The 26,917-nt window shown below is 44.9% G+C and overlaps 3 protein-coding genes and 1 long non-coding RNA gene across 7 annotated transcripts in view; 2 read left to right on the plus strand and 2 right to left on the minus strand.

Annotated features, from left to right (window-relative positions):
* Positions 1-10,876, minus strand: part of DEAF1 (DEAF1 transcription factor) — a 59,789-nt gene extending 48,913 nt beyond the window's left edge. For all 4 annotated transcript variants that reach the window (XR_007774377.1, XM_050952870.1, XM_050952869.1 and 1 more), the window contains exons 1-7: positions 10,506-10,876; positions 7,332-7,429; positions 6,787-6,916; positions 4,593-4,739; positions 3,721-3,860; positions 2,871-2,936; positions 2,008-2,134 (exon numbers count right to left, since the gene is read on the minus strand). Coding sequence is in view for 3 of the 4 variants with exons in the window: in XM_050952870.1 (XP_050808827.1) it covers positions 2,008-2,134; positions 2,871-2,936; positions 3,721-3,860; positions 4,593-4,739; positions 6,787-6,916; positions 7,332-7,429; positions 10,506-10,764 (967 nt within the window). In the remaining variant the exon portion in view is untranslated. The remainder of the gene's footprint in view (positions 1-2,007; positions 2,135-2,870; positions 2,937-3,720; positions 3,861-4,592; positions 4,740-6,786; positions 6,917-7,331; positions 7,430-10,505) is intronic.
* A 282-nt stretch (positions 10,877-11,158) lies between these two features.
* Positions 11,159-26,738, plus strand: TMEM80 (transmembrane protein 80). Its single transcript, XM_050952969.1, has 6 exons — positions 11,159-11,580; positions 11,723-11,884; positions 19,021-19,037; positions 21,075-21,168; positions 21,281-21,373; positions 25,075-26,738. The coding sequence occupies exons 1-6, from the start codon at positions 11,502-11,504 to the stop codon at positions 25,278-25,280; spliced, it is 651 nt and encodes a 216-aa protein (XP_050808926.1). The 5' UTR covers positions 11,159-11,501; the 3' UTR covers positions 25,281-26,738.
* Positions 17,166-26,917, minus strand: part of LOC127051114 (uncharacterized) — a 70,703-nt gene continuing 60,951 nt past the window's right edge. Inside the window, exon 3 of the long non-coding RNA XR_007774394.1 lies at positions 17,166-17,457. This is a non-coding gene — a long non-coding RNA (uncharacterized LOC127051114). The remainder of the gene's footprint in view (positions 17,458-26,917) is intronic.
* Positions 21,281-26,917, plus strand: part of EPS8L2 (EPS8 like 2) — a 134,701-nt gene continuing 129,064 nt past the window's right edge. Inside the window, exon 1 of the mRNA XM_050952855.1 lies at positions 21,281-21,373. The gene's annotated coding sequence lies outside the window, so the exon portion shown is untranslated. The remainder of the gene's footprint in view (positions 21,374-26,917) is intronic.

Below are 26,917 nucleotides of genomic sequence, written 5' to 3' on the forward strand. Positions count from 1 at the left end.
TTGGATAACACCTCCATCGCATAGAATGGTAAATGGAAACAAAAATCTCATTTTGGCTTCTGAATTCATTGTGCACACATCAGCTTCCCAGAGTTATGGCTCACTTTAATCTCTGAAGTGTGGTGCCCAGATCAGTCCTGCACAGTTTTATTCCTACTGCATTACAATCGTTTCAAATCACTACACAAGTGATGCTGCAACACAGAAGCCAACTGAAAATAAAGCAACAGGGCTAGGAAATCCAATAAGGCAGATCTCTAATTCATGGAAACTTTAGTGAGAGCAGCTATTACTGGTCTGAGAAACTAGACTCACCTCAATATACTTCCACTATAGTTTGGTTCTTTGGATTAGTATTACCGTATTTCCCTTTAAAGGAACAACGAACAATATGCAATGCTAAAGCCACAAAATCCTTCCAATACCAAAATTCCAAAGACAGTGGACTAAGGTGTTTAGAAAGATCTTAAAACAAACCTATCTTTTTAAACTCCCCTAATCAAGCCCAAGGAAAGGAACTCACCTGCCATCTTGGACTCACTCCTGTGCCTATTGTTATGTTCAGACAGATCTTTTCACAAAAACACACACACAAGTTTGAGAAATGGCTGCAGATACTCATTCTTGCAAGGACCGGTTACAAGATGGTGGTTACAACTAGCAACATTCACATAGGTTCATCTTAATTTCAGAAGCTCATTTGAGCATGTCAGAGAGCCAGGAACTGTGTTCAATTGTGTTTTTAAAACAAAACTGTTCAACAAAAAACAATTTCTGAACCCCCTGAGCACAAGGCTTTGATCATGAGACTGAAGTCTGCAGGATTCTGCAAGAGACCAAGTCAACCCAAATGCTGGACCTCTTTCCTTAAAATGGAACTGCTTTACATTTCAACCAAACTTCCACTTCATTGCCATATACTGCTATGGTCTATATTTTCTTCCTTAGTATTGTTGACAGTTAGAAAATTTTTATTAGCCAAGAAAAATAGCTTTCAGACAATATGGGAATGTCTCTTCCTGCCCAACTCATTCAGTAATATTGCAATCCAAATACTGAGACTTCAATACCAGAAAGAGACCAGAAAGTCACATATACTGAACTATGACATCATTGAAGGTATCAGGAAATGGAAGCAGACTGTTTATAAAAGTGAACCTTTGTTTTCACACAAGTATCTTGGTAATCAAAAACACTGAGAAACAAAATACAGAAAGATTACATGGTATCTAGATAGAACTTAAGTTTAATATATTCTGAGAAACCTGTTTGAAGGTGAAGATGGCCCATACAGCAGTTCTCACTAAAAACTTCCAGATCAGAGACCATTCCAGCAGCTGAGAATCTTTTAGTATGTTTCAAGAACAGTGTGAGGCTGATAATACAGACCCTGCCTGCTCTTGGAAAGCAAAAGACCAGCATAAGGAATGGAACCTGAGTCTCCTGAAGAGCACAAAAGAGTAAATTTTCAAAGTACTATTGCTTAACTCCCACTGAAAGTCAAAATCAACAGGTGTTAGGCACCTAGTTCTGGAAAATCTACCTCTAACCTCTACAGAACGAGGCCAGGGCTCCAAAGCTTTTGATAGCCCACTGGACCAAAAGACAAGGATGGAATGGAAATCCAGGTTTCCCGTGCAGTAAGAAAAAAATACAACCCAAGTTTTAGCAAACACAAAAGGTTTTCAAGATTCTTAAAAAAATATTTTCCTACAAACAGACTGAACATTTTTCTACTGCGTTTGCAACTCAACTATTGCAACACTGTACTCATGCACAAGAACTAAGAAATGAAATTGACTAATCAGACCAGTCTAGTTTCACTGTCCAATCAAAATGACATACCAAAATTAAACTAACAATCAAATTTATTAAAGCCTTTCCGTTTGGATTCTCTAGGATGTCATTAATATGGAAATCGAGCAAAAAAGACAAAATATGATTTATTGATCATGACAATGCTCTTCTAATAAAGAACTGGCAGGTCTATTCCAGAAGGGAACTTACAAGTGGTAGCAGCTGTAGCAGGAAGCAGGGTGATGTTTTTGGGAGAGTCTTTTTTCACTGGAGTTGTAGGCAATTCGTTTTCTTTTTTTCGCCTTTTATAAGGGACAAACAGTCGTACTGGGCCACTCTGAGAGAAAGAGAAATGAGCAGTTATTATAGGAGCTTTCTTATTAAGACTCTTTGTCCTTTTTCAACTTGATCATGTTTGCTCTAACTCTCCAGACACAGCTGGGAGCGTACTGTTTTATATGTAGCAGTTCTTCCTGAGGAACACAGAGCTAATAAACCATTGGGCTCTCCTGCTGCTGCACTTTGTCAAAGTGCCAATTAAGACTACAGCAGAGATATTTGCTTCTTCTCTCCAGGTCAAAGAGAACAGTTAAGATGCACAATATTTAAGGTATTATTGAGCTCAAGCCTTTCAATACAGCTGGTGGTGTCACTCCATAATCAGCACTAAAGATGGTCAAAATTGAAAGCTAAGATATCATCAGTCTCAGCAAAGAGCATATCCCCAAACCAGCTACCCACTTGTACCAACAAAATCTCTGCCTTCTCACCCTCATGTTACTCACTCATTTCACACAAAATGCCCGCTCCAGCCAAAAGGGCCCAGACTCAGCATCTTACCATCATTATCTAAGGAGCAGCTCTGAACTTCAAACAGAGGGATTTCATTACCCCTTTCCTTACTCTAGTCATGACCAAAGCACACTGCATCCACAACACTCCCAACCCCTTCCTGTCTCAGGTTGCTGATGACTTAAACTCTGATGGCCATGTGACAGCCTAACTGATTATCACTAGAACATGAAGCCAATACTGAAAGTTCTCAAATTAGTGGCTGTAAACTTGCAACTCACCAAGGTCATGTCATCACAGCAGGCGGCACACGTGCATGAGGCAGCATGAGGATTTAAAATCCCATCCTGAAATTGGGAAGTTACCAGGACAGCATTAAGAGAGTCACAAATCACCCAAAGCATGAACATACTCTAGCAAATGATTCAGGCCTCTCCTGAGAATCTGTCCAGTCCCTGAAGACCCTGCCTAGCAGTAAAAAGGACAACTCTTCAGAAACAAAGGGAATGGTGGGGAATATAGCAAGGGAAGAAGAACTCCAAAAGCAAAGACAAAGGGCAGGTGAATGTGTTTAGAATAGTATAAAGGACCTCTGCTCAACTGTCTGTTTAATAAGAATGTCCATAAAGAATGGGCTTCCCTTCTAACACTATGGGATGTAAAATATCTGGAGAAACCTAGTAAGAAGCAAGGGAACCACTTGTTCCCAGCCAAACAACAGTAAATGAAGTCCGATTATAGAATTACAAGGTGGTAATACAGGTGGGGAGCCTTTAAGGCTACCATTTCCCCATTGCTGCCATATGAAGTTCACTGCTGGAACTTATCCCATGGTAGCTTCTAACTGGAATAAACCCTTTTTGAGCTTAACAAACATTTGGACTGACTTAACTTGGGAACCTGGCTAGGGGTTCTACCCCTTGGGTCTCAGCAAAACCAAATCATTGTTAATGAAGTGCCCTGTTGTAACATCATTTCTCTTTAATACTCCTGTGATTAGGTTAGCGTTCTCCCCCCTACACCCCACGACTCATCCCTTTGACAGAACACAAGCATTTGGCCAGGACATTGGAGAGTCAGACACTGCCATCCCTTCCCCTGAAGCAGAGACAAGCACAGGATTGATCTTACATGAATAAGGCACTGCAGTGGCCTCCCTGCATAGCGGATGCTTCTTTTCCAATCTTTGCTGCTGGCTCTTCCTGCCATGGCTTCAAACTCAGTGGGGCTGTACCAGTTCTCCCCTTGCTTAATACATCGGCCCCGGCCTCCTGAAACAAGACAAGAGAAGGCAAGACAAGAGAAGAATAACTTTTTCACTTTTCTGAAGATGTAAGCACTGAAACCACCAGGTGATGAAGCAGTTAATCCATAGCATGTAAATATCGGGCACACTAGTCTAGTAGTTCCCACCCTATTAGAATAATTGTCCTCATTTAAGACCTTGGTTGTATTAACTAGTACTTACCACCTCCTGTTCGTCTGTGTGTGCTTAGGCTGCTCCATATCCTAGTCTCATTAGCACCTAGATCCAAGCTGGAAGAATGCACTCCTCTGTGGCACGTACAAAACTTTCCAAGCAAATGCCATCAACTTCTCCAGAAGTAGTGCTCTCCTTTACTTTTATTTTTAAGTGTCTAGCCTTTATGGTTGTGAAGAAAAGCTTCCATATGTGAACAAAAGAGCAGCCATGGATGCCTGAATCTGCAGGCAGACAGCTCCAGTGCCTCTATGCTGCTTGTGGGTATGTCAAGATTCAGCATCTGACACAACCAAAGAATCTGTGTGGGAGTCAGGCTTCCTACTCTCCAAAGGAACAGAGTGGGATAGCAAGAGGCCAAAGCACCCAAGAAGAGCAATATCCAAAAGAAGACTGGCTTGGAAATTCTCCCTTCCCTTCATAACAGGTTTGTAAGAGCAGCACAATTAAAACAAGCACACACCAAACAAAGATGTACGAATCACCATCCCTCTCTTGTGGAAGGCAGGAAGGGCCTTTTTACCTGAACCAAGCCTGTTTTTATACAGGATTCCGCTGATATTCCGGCATCGCACAGGGAGTTCACTGTCATACACTGATGGGTCCCAGTTATACTTTGTGCCATTTTTTTCTTGACCAGGTGTTAAGGGAGTGGGAGGAGACTGAGAACCTTTGGGTTAAGAAAAGAAAGATGAAACATACTAAATGCCCACCAAACACAGCTTTGGAGTTTTAATATCTGTGACACCCAGACTGTAATGCAATTAACTCAGCCAGCTCATGACTGTCCATAATGAGCAGAGAATCATACTAAATAATGTAATTTAATTTAGGGTATGTTAACAGCGTCTTTCAGACCAATGAGATTGTTTTAAGGTGCTTCTAGGAGCCCTGGTTAGGTATAACGTTATAAAACAGAAAGAAAATAAAGGAGGCTAAATTGTAGAATCACAGAAGCGTAGGACTGGAAGGGGCCGCAACAGATTATCTAGTCCAGTCCCCTGCACTCAAGACAGGACTATTTAACAACTAGACCATTCCTAGCAGGTGTTTGTCTAATCTGTTCTTAAAAACCTCCAGTGCCAGAGATTCCACAGCCTCCCTAGGCAATTTGTTCCAGTGCTTAATCACCCTGACAGCTAGAAAGTTTTTCCTGATGTCCAACCTAAACCGCCCTTGCTGCAATTTAAGCCCTTTGCTTCTTGTTCTATCTTCAGAGGTTAATGAGAACAATTTTTGACCCTCCTCCTTGTAACAACCTTTTGTGTGTTTGAAAACTGTTACATCTCCCATCACTCTTCTCTTTTCCAGATTAAACAAACCCATTTTTTTCAGTCTTCCCTCATAGGTCATGTTTTCCAGTCCTTTCATCATTCTGTTGCTCTCCTCTGGACTTTCTCCAGTTTGTTCTTTTCTGAAATGTGGCACCCAGAACTGGACACAATACTCCAGCTGAGGCCTAATCAACACAATGTAGAGCGGAAGAATTTCTTCACGTGTCTTGCTTACAACATTCCTTCTGATACATCCTAGAATATTGTTTGCTGTTTTTGAACAGCGTTACACTGTTGACTCATATTTAGCTTGTGATCCACTGTGAGCCCCAGATCCCTTTCTGAAGTACTACTTCCTAGGCAGTCATTTCCCACTTTGTATGTGTGCATTAGGAAATGTATCTTAACAATGAGTTCAAATGGACAGTGAAATAGTCTCCTGGGAAAATGATGAAACTCCCATTACTTCACACACAACACAGTCAACCTGTGGCACTCTTTCCAGAGGATGTTGTGAAGGCCAAGACACCAACAGGGTTAAAAAAAAACTAGATAAGTTCATGGAGGATAGGTCCATCAATGTCTATTAGCCAGGATGGGCAGGGATGGTGTCTCTAGCCTCTGTTTATCAGAAGCTGAGAATAGGAGACAGGGGATGGATCACTTGAGGATTACTTGTTCTGTTCCACTCCCTCTGAAACGCCTGGCATTAGCCACTGTTGGAAGACAGGATACTGGGCTAGATGGACCATTGGTCTGACCCAGTATGGCCGTTCTTATTTGAGTCATTTAAAACTGCAATAGCTATGGGAGGATGGATATATTATGTATTTTCCATATCCTGTTTCTAGGAAATGTGACTTTCAATGTTAAAGAGCTGTTGTGCCACCTTGTGCACAGAAAGAAGACTGCAGCTGCCAGTGCACACAGTTGAATTAAGAAATAATCTTTAGAAACAGTGCTATCTTGACATTCAAATGTCAACAGAAGGTCTTGGTGGAATCATGACCATTTGCAAAGTTTAAAATATAAATGAGTCCAGAACCAGGAGACGGAATTTATCAATGTTGCCATCCTTTTCCAATATCAATAGTTACAATGAAAAATTCATTTTCCTGGGTGGAATGCAGAGACAAGTGAACATGAGAAAAATAAAGAAAAGGCGAGATTTGTGAAAAATGAGTGAAAGAAATATAGAAGAAATGGGGAGAAAATGAGTGAAAGAAATATAGAAGAAATGGGGAAAAAATAATCTTCCTCTACTCTCAAGTAGTACTTGGCTTTTGGATCTACCAACAGAATTTCAAGAGGTGACAGTCAATGCTTATAACATGATTTCAAAGAGTTACAAGAGACAGTTTCTAGTTCTAAATACAGAAATAGGAAATATAAGGCTAACTCGTCTGAGTGATGCTTAAAAAACAAAGCAGGATTGTGTTATACCTGGTGTGAGAGGTGCAGAGGGCCCCTTCAGCCCTGTGGTTTCTACAATGCTGCCATCTGTGTGAACCACTATCAGAGTGGCTTTTTCTGTATTCAAGCTGTCCCCAATTTGAAGAGCTGTTCTGCCAGACTACAAAATAATAAAGAGTTTTAATTAATATAATTAAAACCTCAGATATTTTTATGCCTCTCAGATTCTTCTCTCTGGATCCCTACAACTCTAATCAGCATGGGAGTAGCTAAGATGGGGATGTGTGCTTTCAAGTCAACCAAATTCTGGCTTCAGAACAGTGAATCCAAGGCTATATGCTTCAGTTCACCAGAACTACATGGGAGGACATATTCAGAGTGAGCTAGCTGTGTAACTCTTAACTTTATTGCTGGTTATGTGGCTAAATTCCTGCATATTGCAATGAAGAGTCCCCCTTTGATCTTAACACAGCCTGAACATCAGAGTTGTACTTATCCTGAGATATTACATAGGGCATTATCAGCATAGGGCCCACAACATCTTAAAGGAAACACAAAAAAACCCCTTAACTTACCAGCACATGTCCAGATATAGATGCAGCATTTGCCACTGATGTGGTGAAGACATTGTCTGCAGAGGCACCCACATTGGCTACCGTTACTGTTGTGACTTCTAGAACATAAAACAGAAGTGAACTTAATATACTGCTGTATGCACAGAACCTGATTAAAGCTAAAAGGGGAGAAAATACAATTGTGTTTTTTTCCGCCCTATATTATTTCCAATTTTTTTTCCAGGTTCTTCTTCCCATCCCCTTGAGAATAAAATCATCCACAGAGGACATACACAACTTCACTTCTAAGGTCACCTCTGGAAATCTTTTCAAAGAATCTAAACTAGAAATAAATGTCATTCTGATTATTGCTATTTATCTTCAAAACTGGCTTGGGCTTATCATTTGAACACTCTTGAGGCTGAGACAGTATTTAACAGCATGTGATTAACTAGGAGGAAAAATGAAGCTGCTTCAGTGTGCATGAGAACTGTAAAAGGGGATTGACTTACAAACATAAAGATAAAAGGAAGAGAAAACCTCAGACTCTCTGCCTGTCTCAGTCTATAAATTAATTGCTACCACTTCAATAATATCATGATAGAGCCAGCTAGCACATCAGCTAGAATGTATCCAATTTTTAAAATTATATTTTGCATAAAATTTGATAGCATATTTAGTTATGGAAAGTCTACCAGATTGTCTCTCTTCTGCTGCTGTCTATAAAAATTTGCTTTCTTAAGGAAAATTTGGTATAAGCTAATAGATGCTCATGATTTATATCAACTTCTGTTTATGCATAAGTTACAAGATATATACAAACCCTTATGAAAGCTCAGCTTCTTAACTAAGGGAATCCAAGTTGGGTGTTGTATGGCACATATGTGCGGCTTCACAGAGTAAGATCCTACAAGTCCTCTGATTCTGACACACTTGTAAAGTAGAGACACAAGGTGGGTGAGGTAATGTCTTTTATTGGACCAACTTTTGTTGGTGAGAGAGACAAGCTTTCAAGACACTCAGGGCTCTTCTTCAGGTCCTGTCTCTCTAATATCCTGGGACTGACACTGTTACAACTATTCTACATACAAAATTTGTAAAGTAACAGCTGTTTAGAGCACATACAGAATACTTAGGCCATGGCTACACTGGCGCTTTACAGCGCTGCAACTTTCACGCTCAAGTGTGAAAAAACTACCCCCCTGAGCGCTGCAAGATACAGCGCTGTAAAGCCTCAGGCCTCGTCCAGACTAGGGGAGGAAAATCGATCTTAGATACGCAACTTCAGCTACGTGAATAACGTAGCTGAAGTCGAATATCTAAGATCGAATTACTCACCCGTCCAGACGGCGCGGGATCGATATCCGCAGCTCTCCGTGTCGATTCTGGAACTCCGTTCGGGTTGATGGAGTTCCGGAATCGATGTAAGCGCGCTCGGGATCGATATATCACGTCTAGACTAGACGCGATATATCGATCCCCGAGCAATCGATTTTAACCCGCCGATACGGCGGGGTAGTCTGGACGTGGGCTCAGTGTAAACAATGCCGCAGCGCTGGGAGCACGGCTCCCAGCGCTGCAAGCTACACCTGTAGAGGATGTGGAGTACGTGCAGTGCTGGGAGAGCTCTCTCCCAGCGCTGGCGCTGTGACCACACTCGAAACTTCAAAGCGCTGCCATGGCAGCGCTTTGAAGTGCAAGTGTAGCCATACCCTTAGGCTGAATCCTGCTGCCATATTTCATGGCGTACACACAAAAAACAATTTCTGTATTCCAGGAATGGAAAGCATGAAAAACAACACCCAGACGCGCAACAAGACTGACAGCTAATTATGGGTAATTGTGGATGCATTAGATTTTTATCGGTAAATGTCAATTTTACTTTTCACACACAAACTAAGGAAAATTTTTTCATCATAAATGCAATTTACAAATAGTCAAAGTAAGACATATGCTGCTTGACAGCTTATTACAGTTTAAGGATATTTACTTTGTATACTTTGATGTGTAATGTTCACAATTTTTTGTGTTAATGGTTGTAAATCTTTACTTTTTGCATCTCAATGTCTACTGTCATTAAACAATTACCGTCTGATCCCTCCCTTAATTTCTCACAACTAACAAAATTTGAATAGATAAAAAATAAAAAATAAAAATTGATATTAACCATTGAAATTATGTAAAAAATTAAAATCGAATTCTATTAAGCCTGATTATGGGCTAAAATCTCCGCTCCTGGCTGCATGGCAGCTCGTCTCCAATATTTTGCATTTGTTTAGGGAGGCAAAACTCCCAGTGAGAGATCTGTGCACACACAGTGAGCAGAAGGTCAAAGTCAAGATGTGATGTGCAGAAAGAAGCCTCTTACTCAAGGGGGAAAACAGTGTATCGTTTACTTGTGAAGGCAGGATGTTGCCATTGTATCTGAAGAAGTGGGTTTTTTTACCCACGAAAGCTTATGCACAAATAAATCTGTTAGTCTTTAAGATGCCACCGGACTCCTCAGTGTTTTTGTGAAGGCAGTGTGGACTGAAGCACTAAGCAAAAGGTAGAGTTATCCTGGTGTCTGTATCATGTGATGAAACCTCCAACCAAAATTGGCAACCTTAGCAAAAGGTTGGGAGTCTGACAGTATTTACTTCTAATTCTGAATTTGCTATTTATTTGGCCTGGGATAAGTTACTTCACCGGTCTGGCTTCCCAGCTGTAAACCAAAGATAACCATGTATCTCGGCTGGGAGGACTTAATGTCAGGAGCTGTGGAACTGACAAGATGCACGGTGGTGGCTGACCCCGCGGGTAATGAGCATCCTGGGACAGACTGGCTGGGCGAAAGCGCTAGAGAGCAGCACGCCAAGCTCAGCAGTGCGGCTGAACCGAGGTGGCCCTTTCCCAGTTTTATAGGGACACTCCTGATTCCAGGGTCTTTTTCTTATATAGGCTCCTATTACCCCCACCCCGTCCTGATTTTTCACACTTTAGGTCTGGTCACCCTACTGGAGTAGCTCCACGCAGGTGAAACCACCAGGACCCCGTCTCCGCTCGGCTCACACCCTGTGCACAATTCTGACCGGGGGCTTGGCTCACGCGGGAACTGCCAGCCCGGCGCGCGCGGGGCTGTACCGGCCGCAGCGCGTGCCAGGGCCGCAGGCGCGCGCGCGCGGGCCGCTCTGTGCGCATGCGCCGCGCTCTGACCTGCGAAGGCAGCGGCCTCGTCCGCGCTCGGCAGGGACTCGGCTCCCATGTCGATGTGTTCGGCATCCGCCGCCATCACGGTCACTGCCGTCACTTGCGCCGCTGCCTCCTCCTCCTCGGGCTCCGCCTCTAAGCCCGCCGCCTCCGCCCGCTGGTGCTCGGATCCTTCCGCGGCCACTGCTGCGGCCACCGCCGCCGCAGCTACCGCCGCCGCCTCGGCCAAGCCCAGCTGCTTCGCCGCCGAGTCCGAGTCCTCCATCCGAGCCCGCCCGAGGCGGCCGTAGCCGGGGACCGAGAGGAGCCGAGCCCGGCCCGAGCGGGCTCGAGCCCTCTCCGATCTCACACGAGTCCGATTCTCAGCTCCTCGGGCGGGGTGCTACACCTTGAATGCGCCGAGTTTCCCCGAACGATCCCGAGTCTTTCCGAAAATAGACGAGCGCTGCCGAGAGCGAGCTGCAGAACGGTACAGGGCCTGACCGGGTGGTCCCGAGTCCGTCCGAGCTCGCCCGAGTGCCGCTCCTGCCGAAGGAGCTGATCTCGACTGTATCCCCTGCCCCTCCCGGGTGACCCGAATGCGGACCGATCCGAACACCCGAGGGGAGCCGAACCCCTGCGAGTCCTCGCCCGTCTCACCCGAGCGTCGCCCGAACAGCAAGCCCAGCCGGGTGGGACGGAGGGACCCGAACCTGCCCGAGGAGATCGGAGGCTAGAGCCGATTAGAGTCGAGCCTGCCCGAGTCCTCCCAGCTCGTCCCCATAGCAGCGGGGAGCCGAGCCGAGCCGAGCCCCGTCCGATCTCACCCGAACGGCTGGGCTGGCCGGGGAGCCGAACGGACAGCGCCCGAGTCAGCCCGAAGCAGAACGAACCCGGCCGAGCGCGCGGGACGCCCGAAGGCCGCAGGGCTGAAGGGGAAGTGGCGGGCTCCTCTCCTCCCTCACAGCGCGCGAGAATAAGCGGCAATGGCCGAAGGCGCCCGAAGCCCCAGTGGCGCACGGGATGCCGGGATGCTGGAGGACTGAGGGGTGGCGAAGGGAGGGGAGAGAGAGGGGGGAGGACATGGCTGCTGTTAGGAGAGGTGAGTGGATGCGTTGCCATCGTTACCGCGAGCTCCGTGGCCGATGGGTCGGGGGTGACGGTTCCCAGCCAGACGGAGTGCGGGGGGGGGGGCAGTGTGGTTTTGCCCCTTCGGGATGATGGGCCTCATCCCTCTGTTGCAGCGTTGCCATGGTTACTGCACGGCCCTGGTTACGTGACAATCAACGCCAGCCGGCGCGCGGCGCCAGGAGGCGATGGGGGTTATTACCGCGGACAATGCGGTACCGTTCACTACACGGCGGCGACGGACTCCGGTGGACCCCAGGGGGGAGGAGGCAGCGCTGGTCAGTGTGAAACTTAAACGGGTGGAGACGAGCGTTCAGACGGGAAGGGAATGTGAAGCGATTCCGGAGTCAGCCCCGGGATCTCGCGGGGGGAGGGAGGGCAGAAGGAGGGTCGCTGCGACCTCCTTTCCAGGAGAGACAGGCTGAGTGAGCCCTGGCTCGTCTTAGCCCGGCTCGCTCCCACGCTCACGGAACAGCCTCGCAGGCCCCTCTCCTGCACTTCGACCCCTGAGCAAGCCTTGCCTGCAAGCGGCTATCGGAAAGCGGGGCGGGTCCGGGGCGGTCAGTGCCTGAGGGGAGTCAGAGGAGAAGGGTGTCCGGGTGATGGGTGTCTAGGGGGTTCAGGGAGCTGTGTGTGGCCAAAGGATGCAGGGCACTAAGAAGAGGGCTGTTGTGTGTCTAGGGAGCTCAGGGGACTGAGGAGAGAGAGATGGGGGGTGTCTAAGGGGACAGTGGGTGGTGAGTATCTGGAAGAGGCAGAGGTTAGCTGGTGTCTGGAAGAGATGGAGAGAAAGGAGTGCCCCATGTTCATTCTCACCAGTCCCCAGTGCATACCCCTGTTGTGAGTACCAGATGGCTGCAAAGGCACAACCAGAATTTTATTGAGGGGGCCCAGGAGGGGCTCACTGCATATGGGGTTCCCCTCCTTCACATTGCCCTGACCTCTTTCCCCTTCTCTCCCCACCCCTTGCCTTTCTCTAGGAGAGACCTGCAGTGGTGTGGACTCCCTTCCCCACACCAGGGAGACCTAGACCAGTGGGAACTTTTGTTGTGCCCCTTGCCCGCCTGCTTCTGACTTTTATTTGCTGAACTCAGCTAAACTGTTTAGAGCCAGAGGCTCCATGCTCTGCACTGCTGCATCCCAAGCCTCAGCAAAGAGGACAGGTTGGCTTTGCCTCCCCCGCCTCATACTGCTGCCTAGAGCTGCATGTGAGGAGCAACTGGAGGTCACAAGCGCCCCCAATGTCTGCCCTTCTGCTGTGTGCAGCCTCCCACTTCAGGGTAGGGGCTGCCTGGTGTGCCTCCCTCTGACCTGTTCAAATCTATGCAAGCTACATCCCTTCACCACTTGCAGAGGGCCTTGCCTCTTGCTTACAACCACAGCTGGGCAGGAAATAGTTTTCCTGTCTCAGGAAAATTTTTGAGACACTGAAAAATGTTTCCACCCCAAATTGGACCAACAGCTTGAAAGTGGTCATGAACCACACCATACCCCTCCCCCTCCATTTCAATTGGGGTCAATGAAAACATTTTGGTTTTGACCATTTTTACTTTTTTGCTTTTCTACTAAAACGTCATTTAGAACCAGAAAACTGGAATTTTTTGTTTCAAAAATTATTTGTTTAGGCTATTTGGATTTTTTCAACTTTTTGGAGTCAAGAAATTCATCAAAACCAACCATTTCCCCACAGACAGTTTCAGTTTTGACTAAACAGCATTTTCCAATAAAAAATTTAGTTGAAAATTTCCCAATCAGCTCTCCTAACATTATTGCTGAATTCCGCCTAGGGATGTGCTTGGTAGGCTCAGCTGCTGCACTAGTGATGAATCTATCCCACTAAGCATAACTGAATTGTCAGTATCCTGACTAGCTTGTCATGCTTTCTTTGTATGAGTTCTTCTGGCAACATGACCAACACAGCATGGATATTTTGTTTAATATGTTCTCCGTGTGGGATACTCTATAACAGAGGTGGGCAAACTACGGCCTGCGGGCCACATCTGGCCTATGGGACCGTCCTGCCCGGCCCTTGAGCTCCCAGCCAGGGAGGTTAGCCCCCAGCCCCTCCCTTGCTGTCCCCGCTCCCCCACAGCCATGCCACCACGTGGGCAGCGCTCTGGGTGGCGGGGTTGCGCACTCCTGTTGAGCAGCACAGCAGTGTATCTTGCTCCGGCCAGGCGGCACGGCTGCCAGACATGCTGCTCTGAGCGGCATGGTAAGGGGGCCAGGGGGCAGTCAGGAGAGAGGGAGCAGGGGGCGGTTGAATGAGGTGTAAGTTCTGGGCGGCAGTCAGAGGATGGGGGAGTTGGATAAGCATGAGAGTCCCAGGGGGCCTGTCAGGGGGTGAGGGTGTCGATAGGGCATGGGGATGGGAAATGAGGGGTTGGATAGGCATGGGAGACCCGAGGGGCCTGTCAGGGGTATGGATAAGGATCAGGGCAATCGGAACTGGGAGCAAGGGGGTTGGATTGGGGGTGGGGTCCCGAGGGCAGTTAGGGATCTGGGGTATGGATAAGGGGTGGGGCAGTCAGGGAGCAGGGGGGGTTGAATGGGGGGGTCCCAGGTGGTGGTTAGGGCTGGGGGGTCCCGGGAGGGGTGGTTGGGGGACAAGGAGTGGGGGAGTTCTGAGGGGGGCAGGAAGTGGGAGGGCGTGGGGGGCAGGCTGTTTGGGGAGGCACAGCCTTCCCTACCCTGCCCTCCATACAGTTTTGCAACCTCAGTGTGGCCCTTGGGCCAAAAAGTTTGCCCACCCCTGCTCTATAACATATAATGAGGTAAAGCAAGGGAAAGAGATGCTGCACCGGTGAACTAGCTCTAGCTGGGATGAATGCATTATTAACTATCGATCTGTACAATTTTATCCCATGCCATACATTTTGTAACTGGCAAAACTCTCCTTGATTCAGTAGTAGCAGAATTTGCTTATTACAGCATTCCCGGCTACTTTTAGAGTGAGTTAATCAGTATTATGTTGTTTTTAATTATTTTAATTTAATATGAATAAAATAAATGTAAACAGTTACACCCAGCCTCCCAACTGACCTTTGTTGAGTGGGGCATCCTTCATTTTGATTAGTAACAATATTTTATACTTATATTAGCACCTTCCTGATGAGTATTTCAAAGCACTTGACAAACACTAATGAATGAAGCCTCTCAATATCTTTGTGACATAGGTAAATTATCTTCATTTTACATATGTAGAAACAAGTACAAAGGACCAGATATTGCTGTGTATCAGTTTAAATCCAGAAGGACTCTTACCAAATCAGTAGAGTTTCCCTTGATTTAGAGTGGTGTAACTGAGACCAGATTTTTGACCCAGAGACAGTACGTGGCTTGTCCAAAGTGACATAACAAGTTAATAAGTTAGCTAGAAATAGAACCCAAGACTCCCGGCTCCTCTTCTCATGGCGTACTCCTATACTAGCAAAAGTAGGATCTGTATTATAGCAGCTGCTAACAACGGTGCAGGTGGATGAGTGCTAAGCTGCTAGTAGAGCTGGTTACACCTGCTATTCTCTCAGTGTTGTAAGTACTTCATTAAAAAAAAGCCTAACAATGTTCTTTTAATAACATTGCAAAGTCAAGCACTCAGAAGTGGGAAATACCAGTTTTAAGGATGGTCATGCAACCTTAATTCAGCTCCCTTGTGTATATGCAATATGATACCGTATTTAATTACATGGTCACATACTATTTTTTCTTATAGTATTGCCACAGCTTCCCAGAGTGTGCTCAGTCATTCTGTGGGGATGGTGCATGTGCAGTCCAATCATACGTGGGAGCTGCCAGGGGCTGGAGCATGCGCAATACAAACAAAATCTGTGGAGAATTTAGTAGCCAATATCCAAGAAGACTCAGTTGATTATGTGTGAACTGAGATTTTTCAGTGACTCATAACTTGGTCCTACTTGGGTGTTTTTTTCACAGCAACAGCAAAAGGCACATTCCTGATAGCAGGTGACCCCCTGTCAGATGTCCAGTCCCAATCCAAAGCAAGGAGGTGTGAAAGCCTCTTAAAAAATGAGAATAATCTTACAACCAGTTCATTAACATGGGCAGCATGAATTTTTCAGTGCTCTCATTCTCCAAAAACAACCACCATTTTAGCTGAAAATTAAAAAATAAATAAATAAATTCAGTTTGAGGTAGATGCCTGGCATGGAAAATTTTGACCTGAATGGTTTAAGTTTGGCAAAGATATAAGTAAGTGAAAACAGAGTCTTGTAATGGGAAGTGTTGGGCAAACCTAGTTATAGGGACAGGCTACCTGCTACCTGATACATTTTTGGCATCAGAAATGCTAAATCCTGAAACAGATTTGTAGAAAATGGGCCAAATTCTGTCTTCAAATATGCATGCGCACAGTGTTCTTTAAGAAAATTTGCAGGGGCTACATTTAAAAACTCACTTGTTTGGAACAGACTTTATGGACCTGGTTCTGTATTTGTTCAGTATATCAAACTCCCAGTAAAGTCAGTGGGATTCTGCTCATGGAGTATCTGCACGATCCAGCACGAGGGGCACAATTTTCAAAACTTTTCTTAAGACACATGCAGCTCAGGCATATGCACATGCAAATAGGCCCTCAGAACCATGCTCCTAAGAGCTCACTCGTATATATGAATGTGGGATTTGCACCATGTTTGTATCCTTTCTTGAAAGCTGGAGTTAGTGAGCTAGATTCATCCCTAGTATAAACCCATTGTCTTCACTGGAGTTACATCAAAGATAGAGTCGGCCCATATTTAAGCATCGTTATTTTGGCCATTGAAAGCAAAGTGATCTTGCACTTGGCAGTCTGAACTAATTTAGAATAACTGAAAATTAGATGTCAAGTTTCATAATGGAGTGGATATGTTATTACTAGATTACGAATTACTATATAATTACAATACCCTATCTCACAAGTGTGTGTTGTCAGGCATAAGCAATTAATATTGGTGAAATTCTATACTGAGATTCTATAGATGCTAAGTAGGATTATTAGATATATCATTTGTCCTTGGTACAAATGTAGGAATATGGTTAATGTCTACTTGTGGGCTAATGACAATGGTATACGGTTTTGTGTTTAGAACAGAGAACTGGGAATCAGCACTGTGGGTTCTATACTCAGCTCTTTCACTGATACTGTGTGATCTTTTTTTGGGCAAAAAATTGTACTGCTTTATCTAGCCCAGTATAATTAAAGTAATACAACCTCTGTAGTATGGAGTCAGTTATAGACGTGTGTGACCAGAGTCCCAGGGGAGCCACACGGAGGTTACTCAATTAGGGTGAACTGCCAAGAATGGGGCAGACAATCCCCAAAGCTGGTGGATATTCCAATACTTAGATTTACCAAGTCAGCACAAAACCGCTTCTATAATACCTTACGGTTACTCAGAAGCCAACAACACAGTTTCCTTAAAGTAACCCAGCCTTAGGCCTCCACCCAGATACCCAAGTCAAATATGATGAAGATTATTATATGATTAATAAGATTTTTCAGTAAAGTTCTACCAGTCCCAAAGGATCAGGATCAGACACATTATCTCCCAGGTTAATGAATATTTCAGATCTTACCCAAATACATGTTTACAGCCAATTCTTATTAACTAACCTAAAATTTATTTAAAAAGAAAAAAGAGAGAGTATTGGGTAAAATATCAGTATGCATACAGACATGAGTACAGTTCTGAGATCAGATTCTTAATAGAAATGGTGAGCTTTGTAGTTGTAAAGAGTTCTTTCAGAATTAGTCCAAGGCTATAGTCCTATGTCCATATTCAGAGTGACCCAGATGGGACTCTCGAGATCTCAGTCTTGGGACTTAAGCTTCCCCTGCATGAAGCATCAAGCAGATCTGAGATAAAAAGGATCAAGACCCAAGACATTTTTATATAGTACCAGGCCTTCTTTTGATAGCTCGGAGTCTTTAGGTGAACAATAGGCAATCATGGAGACTTTGAAGTAGACCTATTTCCTAAGCATCACCGGTAATTAGCTACATGGATTAACATAAGGCAATTGCCTGTTTTCCACCATTCACAGGTGACTTGCTATACATTTCAAAGAGAGATGAATACAGTGATATCACTGTTTACAGTTCATTTAAATGATATTTCCTTTTGATGTCTGAATTAACAGAATACAGCATAGATAGGAACTCTTGATTACATTGTTAACCTCTAACAATATATATGTAAACACACAAAAACACAAACATTATCTACCAATATGTCTCTAAAAGTTAAATCCGGGTCAATTATCCTGCAAGCTGCTAAATGCTTTCTGGCCATGCATCATACGGTGTATCTTAGGCTTGTTTACAGATGGAATTCCAGAATAAAAGCTATCTCTATTCCAGAATAAGAGTATCCACACATGGAGTTATTGCACTTTAAATTAATACTCTACCTTAAGATGAAACAAGTTTCAAGTGTAGACAAGCCCTTTTTCCTGTTTGAGGAGTAAGCGATCCACACTAGAGGTTATTCTGGTATAACTATTTTGGTAAGAAATCACACCCTTAACTGACATATTTATATCAATAAAAAAATTGCATGTAACCCAGTCCTTAGGCCCTGATCCTGCAAAGACTTCCACATCAGGTTAACTTTACATGTTGTAAGTAGTTCCATTGAAGTCAATGTGTAAAAGTAAGCAGCAGAGGCATAAATCTTTGTAGGATGAGTGCCTTAGTCACAAAGTGCCTTAGTTTTGCCTTCTGAAAAATGGAGCTAATAATACAAGAGATTCTCAATTCTGTATGTACCTATGGAGTGCTAAGAGGGATAACAATGGACAAGTGAGCTTTCATTAGGTCAATACTGCCACACTTCAAGAAAATTTAAATTTGGGTTTACAGGGAAGTTAGATTAGACACTTTCAGAAGAATTATTGCTTGGCTCATACATTTTTTTTTTTAATTGCATTGTGTTAAGGATTTATCTGGGCTTTCAATGACTGGTTGTAAGGAGAGTGTGGTTAGAAGGAAGTATCATTTGAGATGGGGATAGGGGCAACATTGTGGTGGTTGGGGCCGTGGGTTTGACTTAATCAACCTTTGGTTGTAATTTAACAACAGATGACATTCTGATTCCCCCGCATGCTTCCCTGGTTCTTGTACAGTTCAGAAATGGAAATGTCATCAGGTGATTCATAATGAGTGCTGTGAAGGTACAGATACACAATAGTATTTAGTATCTATATAGTGCTTAAAGTTTTCAAAGAGAAGGTGGGTTCTCTCCATGAAGGTTTCACAAAATGACTTTAGGGTTAATGTATCCTAAAACAAGTTATTTTCTAAATCTGAAGTAGCTGATGTGGAAAAATTTCAGTCATTTGTGCAATTTGCAACATTGTTGGTAGCAAAAATGTAGGCTGATTTTCTCCTAATTACCCCTTATTTTCCCTCCGATGGCAGGAAGAACTTCATCAGTTGTATCCTTGTGGACATCCCATCCCTTGCACTTGGGGATGACATGCAAGATCGCTGTCTAATAAGTTTGCACAATGTTTATATTAGCATTGTTTTCTCTGGTATCCTTTTTTGTGTGGCATCAACCATCACCACCATCTGTTTGAGCTGCTATTGGTAGGTGATAGCTTCTAAAGGTATGTCTTCACAGCAGAGTTATCCCAGGCTTCTACTTGGATATTGCTGCTACCCCAGCACCCATACACACATGAAGCCCTCTTGCATGAATATACTTATGCTTTCAGCCTGGGCTAGCTGGCTGGTCTGGTGCTATAGGCTGACTGTCAGGTTCTGCTTTCACTGGTACTGGTAAACCCACGCATTTTGCAGTCAGGGCGCATCAAATGCCAATAGTCTGATTCCTCTGATGCTTTCCCAAAATTCCCTCTCCCCCATGTGTTGAAAAGGACAGACAAGTTCTCTTACAGTTTACTGGGAAAGAATCATAGAGTGGGTCAGCTTACAGCAAAGCTAAGAACCATGGGATATGTCCCTAGAAGTCCTAGCAACACATGAATCAGTGTGGAGCAGTAATTCAGGAATGGTTTTGCAATGAGGCTGCTCATATCCAGGGTAGATTAAGCCAGGGGCTGTTCATCTGAAAGAAGACATACCCTAAATCAGTGATGTGTAGAGGAGTAATGGAAAGAGAGTTGAAACAAAAAACAGTCACCATAGATCCATGGTCTATAGAGGTGTATGTGGGAGATTAGAGGAGAAGGAAGGAGTGACTGTTTGGTCCATACTAACAATCTAAACAATTAGGTTTGTAGACTGAGCCACATGAAATCCATGCAGCACACACCCCTGAGATTTGACATTACATAGCTGACAAGAGGCACCAAAAGAGCATTGTAGCACACTCTTTGTCTCTCTTTCCTCTCTGGTTAATTCCTAGTGCTCCACCCTCCCTCCCCCGCCACATCCCCAGGGTAACCTCCTAAGAAAAGAGCCAGACACCTTATTCTTCAAAGACTTCTGCTACTGGAATTTCTCCAGCATTTTTGCTCCACCTTCAACCAGAAAAACAGGAAAACCAAGTTCTGCCTCATTAAAATTAACATGCTTACATGCTTGGGAACTGGACTACGCCCAGGACTTGCAGGGTTTCTCATCCAAAACTGGGTGGGCACGAACGCTAAAATAATTTGTATGTTAATTTAATATCATCTTAAACCTGGGAGACAACAGAACTAAATGGCCACTAGAAGAAATCCATGCCAAATTCTCTCTTAGTTGAAATAGGTGCAGCTCCATGACAGCAGCAGAGATTTTGGCACCTGTATTTTATTGAAGGCGTTGTCAGCATTTGAAATGTAGATCATATTTGGCTCCTGTGGTCCCCCCCCCCCCCCCGCATTAAACGATGCATAATAAACAAATGAAAGAGACTACCAAGGAAATTCAAATGAAATACACACCTGCTGGCTAGAAGACTCTTTCCCCACCATACATACTCTTGTAATATTGATCTATCTGGAAAATTGGTGAGAGAGGCTGATCCAGAGGTTAGGGCACTAGCCAAGGATTTAAGAGACCTGGATTCAAGATCCTGTTCTACCATGTTCTACCACAGACTTCCTGCGTGACCTTATGCAAATCACTATTTGCCTAGTGCATCAGTTCCTCAGATGTAAAATTAGGAATAATAGGGATCACCAGAGTGTTGTGAGAATAATACCCTAGAGATTGTGAAGTGCTCAGATACTGTGCTAATGAGGGCCATGTTAACACATAATCTAGCTAGAACTACGTATTAAAACACAAGAAACCAAAAAGCTATTGTCCTAAATTCATAGTATTTGGAATCTCAACCGATTTTAGGTATTTCCATTATATCAACAACCTTGGAATCTTAAGTGCCAATAGAAACATGTACATGCATAGACTGCTATGGAAAATAAGGGATAGTAGCATTTTGACATTAATATGCTGTGACCGATAGTTTATAAAATAGATTGACTGCATTACTGTTAAAGATCCTTAATAACATTCGTCAGCTGTCGTCTGTTCCCTTACAGATCCTGTTCTATTTAAATGGATTTTATTACATCTTTTATTTCTTGGCAACGCTTCTAATGATTATTTATAAAAGTAAGTTACTTTATACATACTCTAAACACAAAACTCAGATGTGTGCATGTGATATTGTGATGACTTGATGTACTTAGTGGTTTTGGTTTGTTTATGCTTTGTTATTCAACAGGTCAAGTTTTCAGTTATCCGGATAATTACTTGGCTCTTGATCTTGCGCTGCTGTTCATTATGGCCATTCTAGAAGCAATCCGATTATACTTGGGTATGTTAATCTTAATTATCATTGTACACTTTAAGATGGAATGTTTGCCTCATAGTCTTTACACATTAATCATGTTATGAATGTGGATGTCAAAACTTGCTGATTTAGCAACGTAACCAGTTATTTTACAGATTGTTAAACACGTATGTTGTTAAACATTAATTGATCGATTGATCTGTATTGCCAAAAGGGCAAATGATAATAGCTATATATTGGTTAAATATAATTTTTTAGTACCACTAAAAAGGGACAGATTCACAGATAACAAGAACTGCTGGAAATGTAACACTAGAGTACTGCTGTGCTATTTATAAGTGTGTATGTTGTGGGAGAGAATCAAGCTCAAAACACAGAGGCCCTGATTCTACTGAAGGGCTCCTTTACGCTGCTCCAGCAGCAGAAAAGCAGTCAAGTGGCTGGAAATAGCGCCCAGGGATTCCCCAGTACAGAAGATTTAATTGAGCAACCTAGAGCTGCCACAATTGTTCCACACTCCTCCTTCTTGCAGCCCTCATTTCTTCCAGCAGTACACTTGGAGGGCAGGGGATGGGGCAGGAGGGACTCTCACCTTCACTGTGGCCCCTTTGCATTGGGTTAATGGACTAGAGTGGCATAAAGGCAGTGGTGAGCTGGAGCTGGTTCCCACTGGTTCACGGGAACCGGTTATTAAATTTAGAAGCCCTTTTCGAAAAGGGCTTTTAAATTTATAAAAAGCTCCAGCAGCTCCCTGCCCTTCCCCCAGCACCAGCTCACCTCACTCGCCTCTGCCTCCTTCCCTGAACGCTCCCCCGACTTCTCCTCCCCCTCCCCAGCTTCCTGCGAATCCGCTGTGTGCTCAGGAAGCCTGGGAGGGATGAGAAGGAAGCAGCGGCTTCCCGCAGGTGAGCTGGGGCAGAGAGGTGGGGGGCGCGAGCGGGAGGAGGGCTCCAGGCGCCACACGGCTCCGGCCTGGCCTCGGACTGTGACCCCGACCCCAGCTGGCGCATGTCTGGTCCCGGCTTTGACTGCAGCATGCCGGGCGGCGCAGCTCCGGCCCGGCCCTGATCTCGGCCGGTTGGCGTGGCTCTGGCCTAGCCCCTGGGCCTGGCCCCGACCTTGCCCGGGAGGCGCGGCTCTGGCCCCGGTCCTGGTTGGGCGGCGCGGCTTCGGCCTGGCCTCGGTCCTGGCTCCGGGCACCCCGGCTCTGGCCCCTGGGCCCAGCCCCGGCCGAGCACCCTGGCTCTGACCGAGTGGCTCTGGTTCCAACCCTGGCCCCGGCCAAGCCACCCCGGCCCAGCCTGGCCCCCACCTCCAGGCAGCGGGGTAAGGGGGCAGGGAGCAGGTGTTGGATAGAGTACAGGGGAGTTGGGGGGGTGGATTAGTGTCGGGGCAGTCAGAGGGCAGGAAACAGGGGGATTGAATGGGGGCAAGGGTCCCGGGAAGGGCAGTCAGGAAGGAGCAGGGGTTGGGTGGCGTGGCGGGGGGCAGTCAGGGGTGGGGATTCCAGGGACAATCAGGGGACAGAGAGAAGGGGTGGTTGGATGGTGCAGGGGTCCCGGGGTGCCATCAGGAATGAGAGGAGGGGTTGGATGGGGTGGCAGGGACAGTCACGGGATAGGGAAGGAGGGTGGATGGGGTGGGCTGTCAAGGAACATGGGGGCTTGGATGGGGCAGGAGTCCCGGGGGTGGGGGCATGACCCCCTCGTGGGGTGAGGAGGAGGGAACCAGTTAATATTTTGGCAGCTCATCACTGCATAAAGGGACATATAAGCCTTGGTTCCAACCCCCACTGTAGGCATTACTGAGTCAGTCCAAAGGGTTGTGTGTGTTTGTTGGGGTTGAGGATTAATTTTTTTATATGCCAGGTGTTCTTGAGACATTTATACCAGCATACACCATGGGCTGCTGCTGAATTCAGCTAGGTTACATCAGGGCTGAATTTAGCTTATTGTCTTCATTTTGTAGTTAAAATGTGCCTAAAAGAAAATTCTCTGTATATATGCTCAGAGCCTGTTCAATAAAAATATTCTATAAATAGAAAAATAAGTTCCAAGTCTGAGTCAATTAAAAATGAATAACAAAACTATTGACCCTAAAACTGGCTTGGATATAAGGTACAAAATTTTAATAAAAATACTTAACAATCAGAACAGATGACTAAGAGATGTGGTACATTCTCCATTACTTGAAATATTAAAATCGTATTTGGATCTCTTTATAAAAGATACACCCTAGTCCAGTGGTTCTCAAACTTTTTTTTCCACGTACCACTTGAAAATTGCTAAGGGTCTCGGCAGACCACTTAATGATCTTTCCAAATGTTGTTTATACTGTTAGCTAACTATTGTAAAGCGCTTTGCATAAAAGCACTATATATATATAAAAAACTTAATAATAATTAACTTTTTTTGTGCTACAAATAAAAGCACACAACTCATTTTTTTATATGTGTAGTCTTACCTTTCTAATGTGATGGATGTGCCCTCTCTCCCCTGCCACGGCAGCCCCCGAGCTGAGGCTGTGAAGGGAGGGTGTCTCTCCTCCACCACAGCACCCACAGAGCTGAGGCTGGGAAGGAGGGATGTCTCTCTCTCTCCTCAACAGCCACAGCTCTGGAGCTGGGGAGTGTTGCCTCTTTCTCTGGCCACCATAGCCCTGCACATCCCAAATTCCCCCCACCCCCTTTTCTCACCCCATGCCCCCTCCCACCTACCCCCATTCCCCCCAAGGCCACCACCTCACCTTACATGTGTGTCTTCTCCAGGGTCCAAGCACCTAATTAGTGAAGCCATGCCTGCATGGCTCCACTAATTGGGTGGCCCTTCGTTCTCTTGTGTGCGGCCGCACACCTTAGAGGGAACTATCTGTGGACCACCTGAATGGAGCTCGCGGAACACTGGTGGTCCGTGGACCACACTTTGAGAACCTCTGCTCTAGTCAACAAGTTGTCAGGCTAGATGCAGGAACCATGTGGTGAAATTTAATGGCCTTTCAAGCACCAGGCCCGACTAGATGATCGTAATGATTACATCTAACTTTAAATTCTATTAATCTGGGGGAAATAATGTAGGAGTTGTGCTTAGGGCTTGTCCACATGTGCTGTGTGGATTTTCCACACTCCTGAGCAATGTAGTTATATCGACATAAGTCGGTAGTGTAGACCAAGTCTTAGAGTACCAGCAGATTGTCTTTTCTCCAAACTACCATCCTGGTCAGTGTTAAAATGACCGTGCTCATCTGTCTTTGGATTTGTTCTTAAGCTTACAGACAGTGGCCTCGATTCAGGAAGGCATTTAAGCATGTGCTTGACTTTAAGCATGTACTTACAGTTAAGCATGTGTTTAAGTGCCCTTACTGAACAGGGCTGCTCTCAAAGGGTACGTCTTCACTACCCGCTGTATAGGCGGGTAGCAATCGATTGCTCGGGGATCGATATATCGCGTCTCATCTAGACACGATATTTCGATCCCCGAACGTGCTTATATCGATTCCGTAACTCCACCAACCCGAACAGAGTTGCGGAATTGACAGGGGGCGCCGCGGACATCGATCCTGCGCCGTGAGGACGGTGAGTAATTCGATCTTACTTCGACTTCAGCTACATTATTCACGTAACTGAAGTTGCGTATCTAAGATCGATTTTCCCCCGTAGTGTAGACCAGCCCAAAGACATTGTCCCTGTAAACAGTCAAAGATTCATGTAACCCTTTTGTTTCCTCAAGGTACAAAGGGTAACCTGACAGAAGAAGAGGTTCCACTAGGGGTCAGTCTCGTGATTACTGTTGGCAGCATAATGTTGTCTGTCTACTTCCTGGTGTGGGAGACTTACGTGCTAAAAGCAGACGTCATAATTAATGCTATTCTTCTTTTTATGTATGGACTTGAGGGACTACTACAGATTATAGCCATTGCTGCATTTGTCAGCTAAATCTCTGCTGCTCAGAGTTGTAAGGTACATCTGCTTCCAACATTTCTTCAGTAAAGAGACAACATGCATCTTTAAAGTCTAAACGTATTTGGTTTCACTTTCTCCAGTGTAAAATATTGTGAAGAAACTCATCCTTATATTACAGGGTTTAATATAGCCCTACTCCAGCACAGCCCCCCATGAATAACCAGCTAAAATATCCTGTACAGTAGCTCTGTTCCACTGTTTGACTAAGTAGTTCATTTAGTGGCAATGGCCCTGCTTCAGGAAAACACTTAAGCACATGCTCCGCTTTAAATCTGAGTAATTTCATTGCAGTCAATGGGAGTGCTTCTGGGCTTAAGGTTACACACATAATCAAGCGTATTCCTGCATTGGGTCCATGTCCTGACCTGCTGTGCCTAAACATGTACATGTGTATTTAATCAAAATTCTGCATCAGATATTTGTATCCAAATTAGAACAAATATAAACCAGCATATTACTCTAGTTGTATGTTGGTGCAATACCCAGGGCAGCTCCAGGGTTTTCGCCACCCCAAGCGGCAAAAAAAAAAAAAAAAAGAAGTCAGGATCAGCGGCAGCTCCACCGCGCCGCTTTCTTCTTTGGCGGCAGGTCCTTCCCTCCAAGAGGGACCAAGGGACCCGACGCCAAATTGCCACCGAAGTGCCCAACCTGCCACCTCTTCCCCTTGGCCGCCCCAAGCACCTGCTTGCTGAGCGGGTGCCTGGAGCTAGCCCTGGCAATGCCATTGATTTTAATGAAATCAAACTGGCATAAAACTGGAGTAATATAGAGGCGAATCCAGCCCTGTCTATATTAAAAAAAAATACTGTGGGATCAATTCTGCACTACCAGGTACAGGGTTGTATTTGAGGGCAGAATTTTGTCCTGTTGTCCTTATTCTTATCTCACTTGTGCCTTTTACACCTTCGTAACTGACTTCAGTGGAATTATTCTGATTGATACCAGTGTGCGAGGGAGCCGAATCAAGTTTTCTATATGCACAAGGGAGCTGTGTTATGGCTGTTGTGGGAACTACAGGTCCAACCACTCCTCATTTCCACTAAGGCCACATCTCTGCTTTGGCAATGTAAAGGACAGGGCTTTAAAATGGGCATGAATGTTACCTCTCCTTTGTACTACCAGAGCAGTGTAGAATGACCTTTTTATAAATAAGAATTAGTCCTTGATTTTTCCTTTTGAAAGATCAGCTTTCATGTTGTGTAAGGTTTTTATTGTCTCTATATGATGTATCTATTTTTATACCTTTCCTTTCCTGTTTGGTTAAATCACTATTTTAAAATCTGTTTGACTAAATGCGAGCTAAGATTTTACAGATGACCATGGGTTTTTGTAACAGTGTCATCATTGGGTTTTTTGCACATAATTATAGCCTTCATATTCATGTTTTATTTTTGTATCAATTAAAAAAAAATAAAGAATTCATTACACTCTAATTCTGTTTGCAAGTGCAAAATATTTTGGAGACCAGCTTCTAGAGTATGGCTAAGCCGCACAGAGCACAAGTTAGGGGGCTTAGGTAGAGTGTGCGGAAAGGACTCCTTTGATTTTGCTGCTTCTATGTGCAAGCCAGTTCACCTGTACACTGGGAGAGCATCCTGAGGTCTGCTTTA

This window comes from Gopherus flavomarginatus, chromosome 5 (assembly GCF_025201925.1).
Source record: "Gopherus flavomarginatus isolate rGopFla2 chromosome 5, rGopFla2.mat.asm, whole genome shotgun sequence".
Classification (NCBI taxonomy): domain Eukaryota; kingdom Metazoa; phylum Chordata; order Testudines; family Testudinidae; genus Gopherus; species Gopherus flavomarginatus.